The 20,858-nt window shown below is 43.3% G+C and overlaps 1 protein-coding gene across 2 annotated transcripts in view; it reads right to left on the bottom strand.

The window, feature by feature from the left end:
• Window positions 1–20,858, bottom strand: part of kif1b (kinesin family member 1B) — a 77,249-nt gene that overhangs the window by 35,217 nt on the left and 21,174 nt on the right. For both annotated transcript variants that reach the window (XM_056273846.1, XM_056273847.1), the window contains exons 3-14: window positions 13,208–13,284; window positions 12,888–13,067; window positions 11,055–11,123; window positions 8,958–9,136; window positions 7,957–8,068; window positions 7,230–7,307; window positions 7,052–7,117; window positions 6,370–6,445; window positions 5,745–5,823; window positions 5,488–5,630; window positions 2,465–2,598; window positions 640–719 (exon numbers count right to left, since the gene is read on the bottom strand). In XM_056273846.1, coding sequence (XP_056129821.1) covers window positions 640–719; window positions 2,465–2,598; window positions 5,488–5,630; window positions 5,745–5,823; window positions 6,370–6,445; window positions 7,052–7,117; window positions 7,230–7,307; window positions 7,957–8,068; window positions 8,958–9,136; window positions 11,055–11,123; window positions 12,888–13,067; window positions 13,208–13,284 — 1,273 coding nt within the window. The remainder of the gene's footprint in view (window positions 1–639; window positions 720–2,464; window positions 2,599–5,487; window positions 5,631–5,744; window positions 5,824–6,369; window positions 6,446–7,051; window positions 7,118–7,229; window positions 7,308–7,956; window positions 8,069–8,957; window positions 9,137–11,054; window positions 11,124–12,887; window positions 13,068–13,207; window positions 13,285–20,858) is intronic.

Raw genomic sequence — 20,858 nt, 5'->3', positions numbered from 1 at the left:
TCAAATCTGGACTTCAACAGGCAAACACGATGGGATGAGGGAACAGTGATATGGGAGGACTAAGGGAAAGGACAGGGTCTGACATTACACAAAGGGATGTCTAGCATGACAACAGGCACTGAGCTGCACCAGCGCAGCACCGGGAATTTCAACCGACAGACAGTGATGTTGCTGATGCATGCTACAGATGAGCCAACTGAAGAGATGGGGGGCAGCAGAGTGTGACGACACAGAGAAGAGAGGAAGTGGATTAAGAATGAGGAGGGAAAGGGAATTGTGAGAGAGGCATAGAGGGAGAAGGAGAAGTGGGAGAGAAAAGTGAGAAAAGTGACAGAATGGGGGGGGGGGGGGGGGGGTTGGCAGACAGAGACAGAGCTGTGATGCAGAAACAAACGACCAGGGTGTCCGGCAGGGAGCAAATGAAAGGAGGGAAAGACAGGGCTGCAAAAGCACTGGTAGGGAGGAAGGATGACAGACACAGGCTTTGGAAAGATTGAAATGGTTAATACATGCAAACAAAATGAATGTACGCACGCACGCACGCGCGCGCGCGCGCACACACACACACACACACACACACACACACACACACACACACACACACACACACACACACACACACACTCCAATAGTACTGACCTCTCCATGCGGATGGCCTCTGTCTTCCGCAGTTTCTCTTCCCAGGTTTCATTGAGCTCTGCAATGATCTTCTCTGATTCCTGGTCACAGATTGAAAAGTTACACAAATCATGTGGTCTGAACCCTTAGCATTGCGGTGGGAGCATTGTGTTTGGCTGTTTTAGCCGCTTTAGAATTCAGCTTTCTCACTGTAATCGGGAACCTTTTTTTTTTTTTTTTTACTCCAGCAGTTTTGGTTTGAAATTAATTAAAGAATATGTGGCGGCTCAAGACACCGTAGACATGGCAACCATTTCCCACTGATAGTGTATTAAGCTGAAACTGTCCTCCTCTTAAGACCCAGGCCCAGCCCAGCCATCTGCCTGGATTGTAAGTAATAACATACCCCACCCCCTTAGGCCAGTTCTCTATGTTCTCTAAAGGGTTAAAAAAAAAAGAAGCCATCTGTTGTTCCAAATACTGACATCATGTCACAAGTTAAAAGTTGTGCTGTGACACCTCGATTCAATTTCAGAATGAAGCGACGTTTAGTCATGCAGTGTAGGGGGCTCTCTGAACAACATTATTATGTGTAATATGAGTTGTTATGCAACACTGATGACAAAAACTCAAGACGGCTGACCTCATTATTTAGCCTTGTTTGAGAAAGAGAAAGGCGCAGATTTCAATGTAAAATCTGCCAATATTAAATTATATACCATTAAAGAATATTTCACTGAAATACTGAAGACCTCAAACTATTTACATGGTTTTAACTGTGTACTTCGTTTTTTCCATATTATCATTAAATGCCTGACAAATGGACGATGTATCAACTTTTCAGTCAGTTCAACAAAGCTATTATTCAAAAGTCCAAATATCCAAATAAAATCGTAGCCGATATTAAGACACTTCGTATCTGAGCACAAAGTGACCATATCTAATTCGGTATTATATCCAAAAACCCACCGAGACTAGATCTATTTTGGTCTGATTTCCCTTTATCTGCGTCGGTGCCTGACGTCACCGGCTGACGGATATAGTGGGCACTCTGGTCGCCATAGAAACTGCATTGCCTAATGGCTGCCTGTTTGCCACCCTATGTGCTTTCTCATCACCGGAGCCTGAGGTTGACTGTGCTTGTGAGGGAGATACAGAGCAGAGAGCTACAGAGCTAGATGAAGATGGATGGCTGGGCATGATTTTAACAGACTGCAATGGGGACTAACAAACAAAATTAATCTTGGCATCAACATAGTATGCCCCACCCCCACTCCTTTATTAAACTAATATCAAAATCTGCATGCTGAAACTCTTCATTTTTCATCTTTAATGCTATTTGAATCTGCTGAGTTTCTAACAGTCCACTGGTTATTCAGATAGTCGAGTTTTTAAAAAGATTATTCTTGCAGTAAACATCCAATTTTTTACAAAGAATAATGGGCGTTGATTAAACTGTCAAATTATGTTTAGTGTTAAGTAGAAGTGATGCTTTCTTGTATTTTATATTAGCATCTTATTAACGATACATCAGAAGCAACACACATCCCTAACACATGTAGAGGCATTCAGGAGTAAGTCATCGGCTCTAATTTGTTTTGATAGATGCTGGGAGAGAAGAGAACGGAGCGAGAATTCTAATATTTCCCAATATCTTAGAGGCAAACAAAGATAAACAAGGCAGTTTCCAGACAACTAGGAGACAACGGTAGCCAGAAGTAGCCGCTGTAGGAAAGTAGACATATAGCAATGGGCCGTCCCAGTTGCCTTCACGTGAGACATTAGAGATGAGTGATTGGGGCACTGCAGAGGTCCATGTGGGTGCAGCAGCAGAACTATATTTTACCTTGAGCCTCTCGATGGCCTCCTCCCCTCCCGGGGTGGACATGATGCGCTCCTGGATGCTGGTGACTGACTGCAGGCCCACCTGGCTGCAGAGCGAGCCAGAGGATGGGGAGGCTGTCAGGGAGCCAATAGGGGCTGTGGAGAAATGGCCAGGGCGTTGGTTCTCTGAGGCTAGCAAGTATCTATGCTTATTGTTGTGCATGTCTTTCAGGTCTGAGCCAACACCAGGAGAGACGGTAGATGGGGAGAGAGAAAGACAGAGCGAGCGAGTGACAGAAAGATGTGGGATGGACCCAGGAGGGGATAAAGAGGAGAGGAGAAACCACACAAGATGGATGAACCAAATGCCAAAAAGGAAGAGAGGGAAGAACAGGTGGGGAGAGAGAAAAAAGGACAAAGAGGAGGAAAGACCAGTGTAAGACACACATTGCACATCAAAAAGGGTCAAGACAAACACCCAGCATAATGGTCAGCGACACAGAGCAGCAGTTTTCACTCCAGGTAGTTTTCAGGCTATGAGGTTTGCACTCCACGTTACTGCATGTGGAATAGCTAGTTGTCTCATTCAACTTCCTGAGCAAATACATTAGCTATTACCGTGGATTCTGTTAAGAGTCCAGTAGCCACAAATCAATTTGGCCACTTGTATCATTCCACATCTTTACTGTTAGCCTTAATTACATCACCATGTGGCAATAAATACCTAATGCATCATTTACACCGTATAGAGTTCTGCTAAATATTGAAATAGTTAAGTGGTACTGTTGTCTTTAAATTACTTTAAACACACACACACACACACACACACACACACTATAACCCCTGTGTGAAAACTGCTGTAAATATTATCAGCTGAAGGCTGGGAAGGAGATGGAGACGGCAAGAAGGTCCAGAGAGAGGACAGATGAGAGAGGGTTGATAGGGAGACACATGCTGCCAAAGTTCAGCCTGCAGTTCAGTAGTTTGGCTCACACAAAAAACACACGCACACACTCTTGCACACAGCCAGAGCAACGTCACTAAAGGTCAGCCGGCTGAAGGCAGCTCATAGCATCAAGGGCATATCAGGTAATATAGTTTGCCTTCTAAGCTTCAAACAGAGCATAATCAAAGAAACTGGTCAGCTTCACAAAAGTTATGTGAATTGACGATAAAAGTGGAATTTACGTGATTTAAGAGGCTCTAAAATGTATTAAATAAAAAAAAATCAAATGCAGAGAAGTGCAGATAGGAGCAACTCATGCTTTTCCTTATGTAGAAAACTGAGCATGCATCAATGTCTAGTCCTTCACCAATTAAATAGAACATAATGGGGGAGGAGGGGGTAGCAAAATGTATGCGCATCTTTTGCCTGTTAGGAGGTTATGCGAGTAAACATCCACTCTTACTCAAGCGCACTTTGCAGCTTGTGAGAGCTTATAAAGGAGACAAAGGACAAAAGGGAGGAGAGGTTGGGGATTTTTAGAGAATGCAGCAGAAAAAGGGCACACCAACAGTGTCTATTCACTCCATACTAATCCAAATACTTCTAATTAATACCTACTGCAGATACAAACACCTCTAGTCTGGCTACCAAGTCATGTAAAGTCATGCACCTTTCCGCCTGTAGATTTGACACTCGGACTGAGAACTGAGAAGCTGCATTTTAATGCATTCATCATTGTCACCTGCAGTGGATGATCAGTGAAAGAAGGAAAGAAAGAAAAAAGAAAAAAGAAAGACCACAAGCTCACCAGCAGGAAACAAGGCTGGTCAAAGTACGTTAAAGGACCCAAATAGCGAGGAATGATGTGGGGGTTGGGGGTGGGAGAGCAGGAAACACAGATGAGCTATTCAGATGAAGTTAGAGGTTAATGCAGTGATGACATTCTGGAGGACTTTCTGATAAAGTTGGATTTGAGCCCTGTAAAAGACATCTGCCTCACCACAGTATTTCTGAAAACCGAGTAAATAATTAATCAAATCATCGCAAGCGCGAAGCATGCTAACCTAGCGGTGCACTAACCCTTGCCAGATCAGCAGTACAACTCTGGAAGCCTTGCATTTACCAATCTGCTTACATTTAGTTGTAGCGTATTCAGCATTAACATGCAAAGCTTGGGGCAGATGCATCATATGGGGAATGGGAGAGGGAAAGGGGTACATAAGCAATATTAGCTTATAGTAGCGCATAGCGTAATAGATGATGCATGACTCCCACCACACATATACACACATTTGCTTCCACTTCCTGGGCAATCATCCCCCATAGGCTCGACTGAGGGGAAGCAGGAGAAGATGACAGGATCAGAGGTAAGGACTAGCAGTAGTGTGAGAGGAAAAGATTACAGACATTTCTCACTGAGCTGGATGAATTTGAACACAATGAGGATAAGAAGAGATGGGAAAAACTGACTTTTGTTATAAAATGCCAAGTGATTAAGCATGCATTTGTAAGTAGAAATGCTATCCGGTAGTTCAGATATTGGGAAGTTATCATGGGAATGTCATATCTCTTGTTCGGCCCCTTGGCATCTATGGGTGCGTCATTCATTTGTACACTGATTTTGGGTATTCTCCTGCTTTTCGTCATTGTTTTCGTCAATGTGAAGCACTTTGGGTGTGTAGAAAAGCGCTATATAAATGTAATGATTATTATTACCAGTCTGTGAGCCATTGTGAATGCGTGTGCAGTACATGAAGTATGGTGCTTTGAAATAGCCATAAACAACCACTCAGGTTGAGTGCAAGGATGAGCCAATGTACTTGTGAAAATTTATAGCACAATTCCTAGATTTGTATCCATTGCAAAAAGTCAACATAAATTAATAGCCAATTAATTCTATGAGGAGAATTAATACACCAAAAGTATGGCAAGTTATCTTTCCAAAGCTGTTTTTCAGTCTTTTGGATAAAGGGCTAATATGGGCAGCACAATGAAAACAGAATGGAGTGAGATGGCTGAGGAAAGCAAAAGGACAAAGGAAGAAAATGTCAGAAAGAAAAAGTGGTTGAGTGCTGTGAGACTCAGGAAATGAGACTTACTGTCCAGGATGTCTCCCAAGCCCTGGGCGCGGAGTAAGTCCTTCAACCGAGCTACCTCGTCCTTCAGGTCACGCACCAGCTTGTTGTTGGGGTCCTCATTGATAACAGCATTGCACTTGATGTTCTTGGCTCGGTCCGCATAGCTGTCCAAGAACACCGGGCAGAGAAGAAAAATAGATGAGGGTTGATACGAAACTGTGATCCAACCAATCCTTCCTTCTGGAAGGTTCTCTGTACGCTTTATACAGAAACATTACCGGAGGGTGCTGAGGGTCTCATCGTAGTTGATGTCAGCAGGACTGAGGGCGGCTACCATAGCTGTTCTGGAGTTTCCACCTAGGAACAGGACAGCGGTGAAGAGGTCAGCTTTGTGAAAGTGTCCGTGTGCTTGTGTATGTGTATAGAGAAAAGCTATTCTTCAGACAGGTATAGTAGATTAATATACATTTTTTCTAGCAAACAAATTTTGCTTATGTTCCTCTACGGAATACTGCATTGTCAAATTGTAGTAATAATGGAAATTAAAAAAAAAAGTTAAATCCAAACCCCACAGTTAAAAGAAATCCATATGTAGATGTAAACAATTTACAATCTCTCACTGAACTACTTTACTGACATGTCGGCGAAGACTGAAGATATATATGACTTCTCCAGACGAGTCTGAATCAATGAGTTGGATATGCTTGTCTAATTAGTTTGAAATACAACCTACTGACAGCGTGTTTCTTCAAGTGGCAGAGAGTAAAGTTACTTTCGTCTTTATTTCACCTACTTCATATTACAGGAAACAGAGGCATACAGTTTTGCTTCTAGTCAGGATACATTAATGCCACCGTATTCCGACATTAACTATATCATTTATCCCGATTTAAATCTTCATACCAAGGTTCTCCCTGAGCAGCCATGTCAGAACGGAGTCTCTGTATGGGATGAAGTCAGTCTTCTTCTTCTTCTTGCTCTAAAGTAAACAAAATACAGTCTTTAGCTTTGCTTGCTGGAATAATATATTCTTTTCTGTTAGCAGTTAAAAAACTACAGATATGAATGACTGTGTGAGGTCTCTGACTTGACAAAGGCTTTGATGTAAAATGACAAGACGAGTTATGTATATCTAATGTAGAAGAGGCAAAGTAAAGACGAATAGAGGCTTTGATTAGCTTTTGCTCCTGTACAACAACTGTGTTTTTTAATTTTTTCTAAAGGAAGCAACACTCGGATGATAAAAATGGTAGGGTGTGAAAATACTGTGAAGGCAGGCACAAATGTTGTTGATGGCAAAAGGCTGTCAAATTTGCCTCCTCAGGAGGATTTACAGGGTTAGTGGATGTGCCGTCAAAGGGTTTACCTTGCTGGTACAGTTATCCTGGGTAGGCAAGTTTTACCAGGGCAAGAGAGAGAGAGAACAGAAGGGTAGACGAAGTTATAGCATGCCCCACTACAAACATTTATTCCCCAACAAGTCAGGGAAAGGTGGCCAAAAGGCAGGAGGACAGCTGACAGGGAGGAGGAAGAGGGGAAGAAGGAAAACGGGATGCAAAAACGGGTTTTGCAGTGTAGTACTCACCACCTCGGCCAAAGCTGAGATAACCTTTCCTAACGTGGTCAGAGATTTGTTGATATTGGCTCCCTCCTGCAACCAGATGAGAGAGAAAACAGAATTACTTTGGAAGCATCAGGATGATGGTGCTTAATTTCTGTCAATGAGTGCCATTTGTGAACATCTGCAACTATGGGAGTCCTACCTTTAGCCTGGTGCCTTTGGCTCCTGTTGAATCTGCTCGTTCACTGCCTGCCAAGTCTACCAGACTGATTTTACTAACCTGAAGGCAGAATAAAACACAATTTAGATACACCCAACCAATCCATAATTGACTCACTTGTATCCCTTTCATAAGTAGATAACAAGAGTGGTTCTTACCAAAATAAGTCAAAATACAAGAGTACTTTTGTAACAATGACAGCATGAATTACTTCCTGGTCTTCATGACAGGTTTGGTTCCCATCGAGAAGCAAACAAAACCATCCAAATATTTAAACATAATAGACAAGGGAACTGCCAACCATTCCAACTATTTAGACGCTATTGTTAAGTGAGATGCAACACATCAGTAACATCTGATACAGCAGCTCACTACAATTGGTTATGTGTGTACAATAACAGTGGTCTTTTGTGTAACCACAATCAGAGGAAATGTGGGAGGTCAAACTCCAAATGCCCCCCCCCCAACACCACCGACGGGGAAGATCCCTAGGAGATGACTCAACACATTACAAAGGATTTTACTGAAAACAAGCTATAAGTAACCTACACTATGTAACGGCTTGATGTCTCCTTTAACATGAGTTATCACAATGGGAAAGAGCTCGCCCTTAATTTTCTGTCAACAGAAATGAAGGGGTTCTCCACCATTATTTCAAAACCTAGTTTAAAAATGAAAATGGGGACTTGTCTCCTATGTCCCCTCTGACCTTTTCCGTAGAGAGGTCTGTCTCACTGTCATGTTTCCTCTGTGTGAAGACGATGGTGAAGACGGCATGGGACCTGCTGCTGGTCTCATTCATATTGGTGGCAGCCACAGTTCTGTGGGTAAGTACATACAGTATATGCATACTTGGCTGAGAAAACACAAAGCAGTAAAAATTTTGTTAATTTTTCTCCTAAAATGGAAATGACTGTTGGGCACAAAAATACCAATAATTATTTTGCTTTTACAAGCAAAAGCGTCTGTTCAGGTGAATGCTCAACTGAATGGTCATTCTATGACTTAGACGTCACTGGGCTTTATGCCTATTAGAAGTGAATTGAAACGCAGGGATTATTTTACACAATGGAGGTGGATAATACTGTAAGGACCCCAAACATAAATACACAAGGAGTACTTCAGAGGGATAGCCACAGGGGAGATATGGGCTTTACACGCCATGCTCTAGAAATAAGCCTTCTGAGTCAGCAGAGGGAGATTAAGGCTGGGTTCACTCCTCCTCACAGGACTCTCGTGACAATCACATACACACACATGCTCATGCGCGTGCACTTACGCACACACACACGCACACACACACACACACACACACACACACACACACACACACACACACACACACACACACACACACGTTAGCAAGAGAGTAATTCTCACTACCTGTGAGAAGAGGACAGTTGTACTGTCCTAAAAATAACTAACCCACTAGTCAGTTGTTGACCAACCATTAGTCCATCAAAAACATAGACTAGAATAATACTCTTGGTTCAGAAATCATCTCAAAATTACATAAAACAGGGAATATTCAAAATACATTATGATGTTATTGGGAGTTTCTTTAGGATGTAAAACAATGGTATCTCCACTACCCAACATTGCTGCCGCTTCTACAACTTTTTCCGAAACTACAACTACTACAACTACTACATCTACTACAACTCCTTTCTCCTGGCCCTCATCTCCGTGTCATCCTGGCGCATGGCTGACCTGGCCTTGTTGCCTGCATCCATCAGGTCAGCGATGTCCGTGTAGGAGGTGACCGCCAGCTTGGACAGGTCCTCTACGTACGGTCCCAGCAGGGGGTGCTCTCGCACACGCAGATTCCCTTTGTTCTTGGGATTGAGCAAGTCCCTCACCCGCTCACAGTAGATCTCCATGTAACTGACCTAGAAACCATTGTATAAGCGATAGGACTGTCAGGTCAGGTAGCCCAGAGCTACACAAGAAAAAGCACTGGCTGGTAAAAAGAATGAACACAGTCTTGAATGAGGGAGGTGTCTGATTTTCTTTGGGATATCAGAAATATTTTATGGCTGCTGATGGTACCAGTGATACTTGATAATTTTTCCCATTGTGAATCAAAACTTTGTGAAAAATGCTGTAGTTGTAGCCTAGACAATCAACAAGTAGGTTCACACGGGACTTTCCTTGGTTGTTTATACTATACTGTGCAACTGTGTATTAACAACTTACAGATCTCGTCCGGGTTCAGGTTCCCCCCCCCTTTTTTTCTCCCCAGTTGTACCCAGCCAATTACCCCACTCTTCCCGATCTCTGCTCCATCCCCTTGGCCGACCCAGGGAGGGCTGCAGACTACTACATGTGTCCTCCCGATACATGTGGAGTCGCCAGCCGCTTCTTTTCACCTGACAGTGACGAGTTTTGCCAGGGAGACGTAGTGCGTGGGAGGATCACGCTATTCCCCCAGCCCCCTCCCCCGAACAGGTACATCAACCAACCAAAGGAGGCGCTAGTGCAGTGTCCAGGACACATACCCACATCTGGCTTCCCACCCGCAGACACAGCCAATTGTGTCTGTAGGGACCCCCAACCAAGCCGGAGGTAACACAGGGATTTGAACCGCTGATCCCCATGTTGTTAGGCAACAGAACAGCCCACCACGCCACGGTTCAGGGGTTTTTACATTGTGTCCCACTTGCACAGTGCCAGACAAACTCGAGGATACCTTTTTTTTTATCTGTACGTGCAGTTTGAAGGTACGCTGGATGGTGAGTTTAGCCTAGCTTAGCTCAATTACTGGAGGTCTACCAGGTTCAAAAGCTGGGATGGTGATTGACTTCAGGGGGACCGGCAGGCACCATCATACACTGCTGACCATTGATGGTGCCACTGTGGAGAGGGTCAGTAACGACAAGTTCCTGGGAGTGTACGTGGCGGATGACCTGACCTCAACCATTAACACCTCGGCCATCATTAAAAAGAGGAAGAGTTACAGGGGCACCTGTGCTAAATCCAGCACAATGCTATACAGCTTCTACCCACAAGAAGCTGGTATCATTAACAAACTGTGCCCCCCCCCTTCCGCCACAGACATTTCCCTTGTTTTTAGAGGAGCTGCTACTAACCCTGATAGACATCCAGCAATTGAGCTAAGCCAGGCTAAACTCACCATTCAATATACCTTCAAACTGCGTATGAAGACATAAAAAAGGTTTCCACAACATTGTCTGACTATGTAAGTATGGCTTAGAATATGCCTTAAAACATAATTTATGCCTTAAAACATAATTTACTAGGCAGACGTATCTATTGAAGGGTAGTCTGTGAATGTTCTCATTCATCCAGGTCATGGTTATCCAAAGGAGTTGAATCAAGTGCAATTGGACTTGGTATATATCCGTGAAGACATTTCGCCTCTCATCCAAGAGGCTTCGTCTAGTCAGAAAGGCACGAACTGAGGAAGCCTCTTGGATGAGAGGCGAAACGTCTTCACGGATATATACCAAGTCCAGTTGCGCTTGATTCAACTCCTTTGGATTACTATTGAAAGGAACAAATAACCATGGCTCAAACTAACAACTTGGGATCACTTGCCCTTTGAGACTATATTTGCTTTGAGCATTGAGCAAACAGGACATTTCAACTAATAGGTTTATCTCATAGCATGTTGCAAGGGATGCCTCAAAGCTTGAAAACTCCAGCTGATGCGAGACCAGTGTCTGACTATTAACAGGGTAACTGTGAGGCCAAGACAGGAAACGCAGCACTGAGAGAGTGAAGCAACAGTCAGAGGAAGAGAGCGAAAATGGGATTTTACAGATGCAACAGCAGTCTGAGACTCACCTCCACTGAGTAGGAGAGATCCTCTTTGTTGTTGTCTGCATTGATTTTTTCAAAGAGATCTTCACAGAGCTAAGAGCAGAAGAGAAAGAAAAAAAGGGGGGGGGGAAATCAACACATAAGCAAATGAAACACTTTATTGTTCTTTTACTATGCACGTCAGGATACCCAGACTTTATTTGGCAACAAGGAATAATATCAAAACTCTTAAGCCCATAATTCAAATCTTAAATGTACTACATCAAAGTGTGAGAGGGGCTGTTTACATCAAGGCTTTTATCTACATCAGCAGTGTCTGAGGGAAACGAGGCTGGCGACAACATCAGTTTTACTAGCAATTTGTTGGGTGTCATCAGACTAGTAGTCAAAACAGGGACAACGGCAGAAGATGAATTTTGTAAACCGGGGCATGCAGAGAATAAAGATGAGAGTAAAGAATAAAGACGACTAAACCTTGAGAAACACTGGCATAGTTACATGCAAACAGTCTAGTGGTATGTGTTTCCATAAACTGGAAATCACTGCACTTTTGGCCAGTAAAACTATGATAGTAAATTGGATTTTCTCTTTCCATTTTGTCTGGATGAAAAACAATCTCACTGTAAAGTTCCTTACATTTACTGAGAGAAATACCAGTTGGTGTACTGCAGCTTCAGAAGTGTGTGTACCTTACAGACCAAATAATCCTTAAACTACGTTAAATCACTGGACGAGGGCCTTTGTATTTTGAGATGCAGCCTATTGCTCATGCAAGTGTATATGTGCATTTGTTGACTAGCCAAATAACCATAGATGAAACATTAGATGAATGACATCTAGACATATAGCTACACCTTTTTCAACTCCTGATCACCTTGAGAAGGTCAAAGCCTGATGCAAATAAGGATGTTTGTTTAGTTATCGAACACATCTACATCTTTAGCTGCATTATCAACTCTGCTGTTAATTTCTGGGTCATCTTCGTATTTGTGCTTAGAGTGTGCAGTAAGTTCATTGTTTCAGAATACATATTTTCCCGAGGATGATGTACAATGTAGGCATAAATCTCAGCAGCAATGTCTGTCAGAAAGTTAAGGTTTAATCTGGACAGAGTGGCGCCAAAGTTGTCCAGTAGGCTGAGCAGAATTGAGTTGACAATTGTGTGAATGGCTGCGATAAGATGAGCATGAATACAAAAGAGGCCATGGTCTGAGGTGAGAAGGAGGTCATTGATAACTTTGAGATGGGTGTTGTGCTACTCACATATTGTGCATTGTGTGAGTTTGAATCTAGACTAAAATGTTTATAGACGTGGATAAAGTTCAGCCAGTGCTAAATATTTTTTTTAGACTGGCTGAGAGTATGGTTATGTGTTACAGTCCACAACTCATGAGTTGTAAATTTGGAGATGGTCCAAACAGTTGGCCACAGGACACCTGACTTTTTGAGGCTGCCTTAGGCAGTGTGTTTTGATAGTTAAAATATGAGTCTGTCCAAGGTGGGCCAGTTTGCTTGGAAAAAAACAAAACAAAACTTATTAGTCTGTATTAGTCCATTACTTCTTAATTCAAATTAAGAAGTAATGGACTAATACACAAAAGCATCCACTCACATAATCTCCCAGCGTCCATTCAATTTCAACTCACACCACAGCTTTCACATACACAACTGGTTTGTGCTGCTGTCAGGAGACCCATTTGTTAATGCAGTATGCACTGACTGCGCAGAGACAAATGCTTAGTTGTTAACATTTAAATGGCAACAACTCACTGAAGTTGACAAAATGTGCCCTGAAAAAAGTTGGTGCAAAGTTTGTCGAGGCTCAGCTGATATAGCAGGGCCTATTGGAGAACTTACCATGGGAATGATTCCTTCCTGCCCCTCCTCCTGCTTGCCCATCATGGTGTAGGATTTGCCAGCTCCTGTCTGGCCATAGGCAAAGATACAGACGTTGTAGCCCTCGAAGGCATGCTGCAGCATTTCCTTGCCAATGTCATTATATACAAGGTTCTGTGATGCAAAGGAGGGGTCCTCTGGCTGTGGAACAGAGAAAAATTATCAGAAATTTAGCTATGCAATGATGTTTCAAAAATAATTTTTAGCATAATATTTAGATTAAAAAACGTTTGTTCTCTCTCTGAAACACTGACAGTTGGTTGGGAAACATTTAAGCTCACCGTAGTGTGTGACCAGTAGGAGTAATCAAAACTAAAAATTTTTGGCGGTTCCTTTGGGGCTTTAGGGTTGAGAATAGCTGTTGGAGAGAAAACAAACACATGAGTAATACAGCTGATAAGTTATCTTCAAACCTAAACCACTTCAGTACTTCGCCCTTCTTTTTAGTTGCACAGGGTCATACACAGTGAATACTGAATACATTTGTGCAACACATTAGCTACGATGTTTTTGTAACTATTTGATTAGTGGATGAAAATTCTTCACAACCAATGACATCAAAAAATATAGCTAAGTGCTAGTAGGTGCTGTACTGCAGAAGAGAGGATACATATCTAATCAGCTCTTCACAAACAAAATCAGCAATCTTCAAGCATTCTCTTCTTTTACTTCCAGTTATGGTCGACATGTGTTCAACATGAATCAAAGTCCTAATCACGTATTCATGTATCAGGATACGAATGACTGAGGTATATATATTTGTGGAACTGAAAATCACACGGATCACTTACAGGAATATGAGCCATATGCTTTTTGGAGAAGGGAAACTGATGTGTCAAGTTTATTTAATATTGCCTTTAAACAACACCTTAATCTACAATCTGCATTATCACAACTCTTCTTAAAACTGGTGGGGTCAAGAGAATGTACACAGTTAACTTCTGCAAGCCAAACATCACCCGTTGCACTATGCATACGGCCCGATGATGACATGACATTTCTGCTCTGCTAAGCCTATGGCCGAACAGATATTTCTTAATGAACAAGAATTTTTAGTCATGCCTGGCATGTAAGCACTCTAAACTATGCATGGTGGTCCCACTGCTACAGATGTCCAAGCTTTCTACACCAGCAGAAGGCTAAGCTTCTGCGGTCAGTATGACCACAAGGGAGAGGAGGGGACAAAGAGTAATAAGAATGTACTGTAGGATATTTCTAGATATAAGTGCCCCAGTTGTTGCTCAACTAACCCCCCTCCCAGACTGTGCTCGCGTTGGCTATAGCTGCCTAGCGTCAGGGCCAATTCACAGAGTTGGCTGAAGCTGGCCAAACAAACACATACCTCCACCATCACAGCAGTGGGAGAAGAAGTAGAGGAAAGGAAGGCAAGAGGAGAGAGAGAGGGAAGGGTGAGTGGAAAAAAAACCCGGACTAAAGTAGCGGGTGCGCTCAGGGCCTAGCAACGATCCAAACAGACCAGCAATAGAAACCAGGAGAAGGCTAAAGGGGAAAACCCATCCATCTACTTTCAAGGATCAAATTGTAGCTATGACAATAATACAGCCTGTAGCCATTTACAGTCTTTTCACCAACGCTGAGCTAATTGCCATCTGATCTACGAAGCGGTAATTTGCTCTTCCACATGCAAATTTCCTGCTTCACCAATGGGCAAATTAAAGGCAGGTCTGGCTCCTTAGGATGAAGGTACTTGAGAGAGCTTTTACACAAATCGTTTCCCTGCAGAGGGAGGGAAAGCACTGTCAGAGGACTTCAGCATGCTGATCAATTATTCAGCAGAAGTGGAGAGGAGCAGGATTGCATATCGCCCTCGATGGGACACATGATGACAGAAAAGCACAGCGTGTCCTCAAAAGAAGAGTATGCCAACTGCTTTGCCCCGAATAGACATTTAAGATGGCAGAGAACACTTGGCTATTCAGCAGTATAGCCAGGAAGCTATAGCCTAGCACAGGTAAGACCTGTGCACTGGTTTCTACCCTCTACTGTGCTCAGACAGGTTAAGGTGCACAAGTTGAACAGCAATTTCCATTTTTGGGTACTGGAAAAGGAGACAGAGCATAGGTGGGGGGGGGGCCTAAATAAAGCCCAATCTGACCTTTGACCTGCCACCAAAGGGAAATTGGAGCCTGAGGATGAAGAGAGAAACATTGGGGGATTTAGGTTACTGATGCTCTTATTCCCCTTTCCTGGAACAATCTAGAGTGGCTATTAATGAGAGGGGGCTGCCTGAGTTCTATTCCAATGCCACAGAGACAGCTAAGCAGTAAAAACAGCAGGATGATAAGACAGGTTCACAGTATCAGGTTAGGGCACTATGTGTGTGTGTGTGTGTGTGTGGGGGGGGGGGGGGGGGCAGGGGTTGTGACAGCCAGTTATCATTGTGGAAAAAAAAAACACCTGCTAGGCTATATAGCAGGCAGTGGGAGAGGAAGAAAACGGCTGAGCGGAGGTTGCCAACCAACAGGGAAGGTAGATTTCCTTCCATCCACTCTGTGGTGACTCATGGTCACGAGCCAGCACAAATGCCTCTACCCACTCCCTTGCTCTCACAATAAGATAGCAGCCTCCCTGCCCAGCTCATCCTCTTTGTGTGTCATAGGAACGTTCCTTTTAAGAAAATCTATAATCGTGTTTTGAGAGCGAGGATGCAGGAACAACCGCAATAGAAGAATACCCAAAATGATCAGATCAGATCAAAGAAAAAAAGGATGAGAGCGGCATTGGTTGTTTGACTGTCCAAGAGTCATCTTCTCATCCCTCATCCTTTAGACCACAGAAACAATACAATGCCTATCTAACTAGGTTCCTGTGACACTTGTGCAAAAGAGTCAGAATACAAATTTTAACAGTTAGGCAGATTCAGCAGTGCTAGCTGAGCCTTGGTAAAATCAGACAGGGCTGTTTGTGGGACAGCTACATAAAATATAGCATGACTCACCTCCCTTTCTGCACAGATTATCATTAACTCAATTCACTGTTATGAGATAAAGAATATGCAACATGCAGCTACAAAACAGAAACTAGCCAAGCACCGATAGGTAGATAAGAATCTGAAAAACAAGGATGTCAATCACTAATCCCCTTGCTTTCCATTTATAGTTAATAATTCTCCGCAGTCATGTCCGTATCTTAAAATGACAGACACGTTGATCTCCTAATGAACCACGTCATTGCTCTACCCTGCTCATCCATAGCAACAGGTATGGGACCAGATACTGGTTGCCATAACAACCTCAACATGGCGCAGGAGGGGAAGATGCAACACACTACGTTCCATTTTCACTTGCCTCAAACAATCCCCATTTGCCATTCTGTGGGAATTATCCAGAGGGCAACTTTAATACGGGTTCACGGACAATTATACTGCAATCATTTTTCAAATGTATACATTCTGGATTCAAATCCGCTAAAACTTGGGAAAATGGGCAAAAGGCAGGCTGTGAAAAGCATTAGGATTTGCAACTAAGACATTAAGCTACTTAAAATGACAGACACCATAGGCAAAATCTGAAATAACTCTTAGTGCACTAAAACCTTTTAATTCCTAGTAAATGGAAAATTATAATAGCAAGAGTATTATGATGGGGGGGGGCCATAGGTGGCTTTACTTCATTTAAGAATCGTGAGCACTAAGGTATTTCTCTTTGTGACAGACTCACTAACTGGCAATCCACTCAGGGAGACCTGCATAGACTCTTGTTGCAGGGGGTAAGGGCAGAAATCAGACATTCCACATAGCAGGATGAAACACTTCCATCTCTCACACACACACACACACACACACACTTGTCAGCGACAACTGGCGTACAATACTCCCTTTTCATTTTTTTCAATTGGATTTTGAAGGCAAACATGTGGGGGCGCTCATCAGTGGGACACATGATGCTCTCAGGAAGGTGAAGCCGAGACAGAACCTGGTTTAAATAGAAAGAGGCTGCTGTTTAATGTTCTGGCTCCGTGGGAGGCCAGTTTATGAGGCGCATGTCCAGTGTTTACTCTGCATCATCAATTCCTCTTCCCCAGCCTATAACAGGCTAATAGGCTGCTGGGGCTCCCTGAGAAACCTCCATTTCAAAGATGGGTGGGTACTAGTTGACTAACCACATCCTGTTATTCAAAGAACATCGCACAGCTGGTTTAAGCTGACAGCCTTTTCTTTATTTATTTACCCAAGCTTTCTACATGGGGCCTATAATCCGAAGAGAAAGCTAAGAGACCCCTAGTAATTGGGTTGTTAGGAGGTCTCAGAAGGCCAGATGGGTACCAAAAGCTACCCCCATTCACCAGAGACTAGCAGATAAGCATGGATTAAAATGGCTGAACATGTCTGCCTCTCTCCTCCGGTGACCCTCGAAGGAGTTGCTAGCTTTTACCTCGAGACGATCGATACCCACCAGCAAGGGCACCATTCTGTGCCAAACAGAGCAGGTAAGGCAAATTATATAAATGCATATTTAAGAACAAAAAAAAAAAAACGCCTGACCTGTTAAACAGAGATAGAATTTTAAAGAAATAATTTCCATGCAGAATTGTAATTATGATATGCACCTCTCTCTTCAAGGCTGTAGAATTTTAATAGCTTCCCTTGGACCTGTGTGCATATGCGTAGCCATGTGATGTAACAATTTACTCCTGGAGTGGATTATTTTTTTGGCAAATTTTCTCTTCAACTCAACCCTCTCAACCCACAGCCACGTGACTACTACACCTGTGTCAAAGTTTGCACATGAGTGGCAGAGCAAAACAGTTTGCTGACTTGAACTGATGGTTATAGCCTCACCCGAGTAATGTTTATACCGTTCCTCCATCTTAAAACAGGCAACAAAAAGAGTGGACGGGGCACATTCTGAGTCGTCCACTGACATGCTGTGTGTCGGATCCAATCTGTTTGGCAGAAGGCTGGGTGAAGGCTGGATCGCCAGGGCTCGAGCACAGGTGGCAGAGTTCTCTCTGGCCGCCGTTCAGTGCTAAAGGGCTAAAAGTAGTATCTGAGCATTGCTTTACATGCTTGACAAACAGCTGAGCTCATTGCAGCCACAACAGAGACCATACAACATCTCCAAAACAGAAACAGCCATGTGGTGTCTGGATTACCTTCTTGGATACAGTGCAGGCTCACACCAAGCCTTGCAAACACCTCACAAGAAAGTAAATACCTATGAAGCAATGGCAAAAACAGACTGGGGCCACAATAGCCTTTTGTCGAGTAAGTATTCCTTTAGCCAAAATGCTTGGACCTTCCCAGGCATGGTGAAGGAATCAGCTGGCCAGGAGCTCTACCTCGATACCCCAGAATCCATATTTCCACCTGTAGCATAGGAAGAAATCAGTGTGGGTGGGTACAGAGAAAATCGGGTAGGCCTAGCCCATCCAAGACCAATCATACTTAATAGGTTCTGAAACGCATATGTTACCCAAGATTGGCCATTACAACTATACTTGCCTGAATGCATCAGAGTTTAATCACGCAAGCCTTAAACATCATCAGAGGTAATGTTTCAGGCTCCAAGATGAACATTAACAGCATCTCATAGCCTGGCGGGGTGACACACACACACACACACACACCTGACAGATCCAACAGCATCATTAATCAAGCATATGGATAGAGGTACACACAGGGCTGCTGACACTGGGGGAACACTGGGTCAGTTGTCCTGGGCTCTGGGTGATGGGAGGGTCCAACTCCGACAGCTCCCACCGCCGTCAACCCTTGGAGCGTACGACAACTGACGCTGTATAGCAACGCTGGAGCAGGGGGACCCGCACGAACCCAGTTGGAACTGAGGTCCAGACTAGAAAAGAGGTTTCTATGCACACCGCCTATGTTTGGGCAGTTTATAAGGTCCCAGTATGTATTTTTTCCCATGTAAATCTGATGTATAGTATGTTCAGATCATTAAATAATGAATTTGTTATCAATCTTCCATGGGCAACTTCGAAGCATTAAAGTTGGGATTTGGGAACGATAGCATGTCTCTAATATGACTGAATTTTGGTGGTGGGGCTACCCTTTTAATTAGCCTGTATTTGGATTAAATGGTGTGTGGAAGAGGAGAGCTCTTTTGCTGTGTGCATATGGAACAAGCGTTGTGTGCATTATGCCCAGTCAGCGACCTGTGCGCAGTCAGGACCGGGGGGTGGCTTAGAAGATCATCTTGTCCTGGGCACGAGCAACACACACTTTAACATAGCGTGGCATGGCAGCCACATAAACCATACACACACACACACGCATGCACGCATGCACACAATGTTGTGCATGAATGCATTGAACATGCTCGTGTTTCTGGTGAACGGTGAACTGAACCTATCAGTTTGCAATTAATGAACGCGAACTGACAGCTACCGGTACTGCTGAAGCCAGGTCATATGAATATTTGAAAGAGTTTCATGAACAAATCAGTACAGATTCCAATGGAAAAAAGTCAAATTTTTTGAGGCAAATTCTGCCCATCGGGTCTGAAAAAACAAGTCCAAATGTCAGCCACATTGGCAACAAATTTGAAACGACACAGCGAGTTGACGAAGCCGACCATTGGAGTAGCTCATTTAAGAACGGAAGAAATGAACGAGAACTAGTTCATGTTTTGGGACTGTGAACTTCATTCAAAATTGTGAACTATGAATGTGAACTAGTTCTTTTTAATCTGTGTGAATTGAACTTTGAACTAGCACTAGTTAAGTGTAAACTTGCACAACAGCCCCCCCCCCACACACACAGCAACATCAGCATAAAATCCAATTGTACACCCCCCCCCCCAAAAAAAAAAAAAACCAATAAACAATAATATTGACATAGGCAACAGGCTACTACAGTCCGATATTATAAATTAGCTTATTTTTGATGATTACAGCAGGAGATGAAAGGGCTTGGTGTGGGTGGTGAGTTGCATGATGCCTGAATTTGAGCTGAATTCTCTTCCTCCTGCTTTCCAAATCTTTTTGTGACAAACTTAAGCAAACTGCTTTGTGTAGCCATGATTTTTATCTTAACCTACATTATAAGCAGCTAGCTAGCGGAAAGTAGGCTTCTGTTCCTCCGTGCAATGTGCAGGCTATACACGGAGTGCAACAGGAGGGGCTGCTCAAGAACTGGCATTTACGAAATGCACTGCCACTCAAAAAAAATCTTACCTATCATCATCATATGGTAAACAACAAGCAAGAAACAAGAATTGCTTTATTTTCATTGGTTGCGTAGTCACATTGAAACAGTATTCATTGTTATTCACTGAATGAGCCAGCAAAAATGGAAGCCTTCTGATTGGGTGGGCCTGAGTGCCAAGTGGGTAGGCCCAGGCCCACCCACAGCTATGCGGCAGTTCCTGGCTTAAGAGGCACTGATTAAGAAGTCTCCACACTGGGCGGGCCAATCACCCAGATTACGAAAATCTTGAATCCTATAAAGGCCCTGTCCACACATACATGGGTATTTTTTAAAACATAACTTTTCTATGCATTTTGGCATTTCGTCCGCACACAAACAGCATTTTAGGTCACTAAAAGGAAGATTTCTTTAAAACGCCCTCTAAAATGAAGATTTTTAAAAACTCCGGTTTCCGTTTATCCGTGTGTACATTTAAAACTGAGCGTTTGGGAAATGATGACATCACACCTCAATTTGTGCATGCCCATCGTTGCTTTGTGTGATGAGCATGTGCTTGAAACACCAACAACAATGGCGGATATACACCAGTTTGTTTACGTTTGGTTTGCACTTCTAGGTCTAATTACAAGATTACAACTTAACTTGGCACTGCTGTACCACTTCATCGGCATTCAAAGGCGTCTGCTGCACCCAATATTACTTGGTCCACAGTTTAAAGTCCGCCATGTAAAGGGCGCCAAGCTTCATTTCATTGGTTGAGTCATTAATTGATGTAACTCTAGGGGGAGGAATTGAATTCC

This window comes from Lampris incognitus, chromosome 2 (assembly GCF_029633865.1).
Source record: "Lampris incognitus isolate fLamInc1 chromosome 2, fLamInc1.hap2, whole genome shotgun sequence".
Classification (NCBI taxonomy): domain Eukaryota; kingdom Metazoa; phylum Chordata; class Actinopteri; order Lampriformes; family Lampridae; genus Lampris; species Lampris incognitus.
The sequence above is the reverse complement of the archived record's forward strand: the minus strand, read 5'-3'. Positions and strand labels throughout refer to the sequence as shown.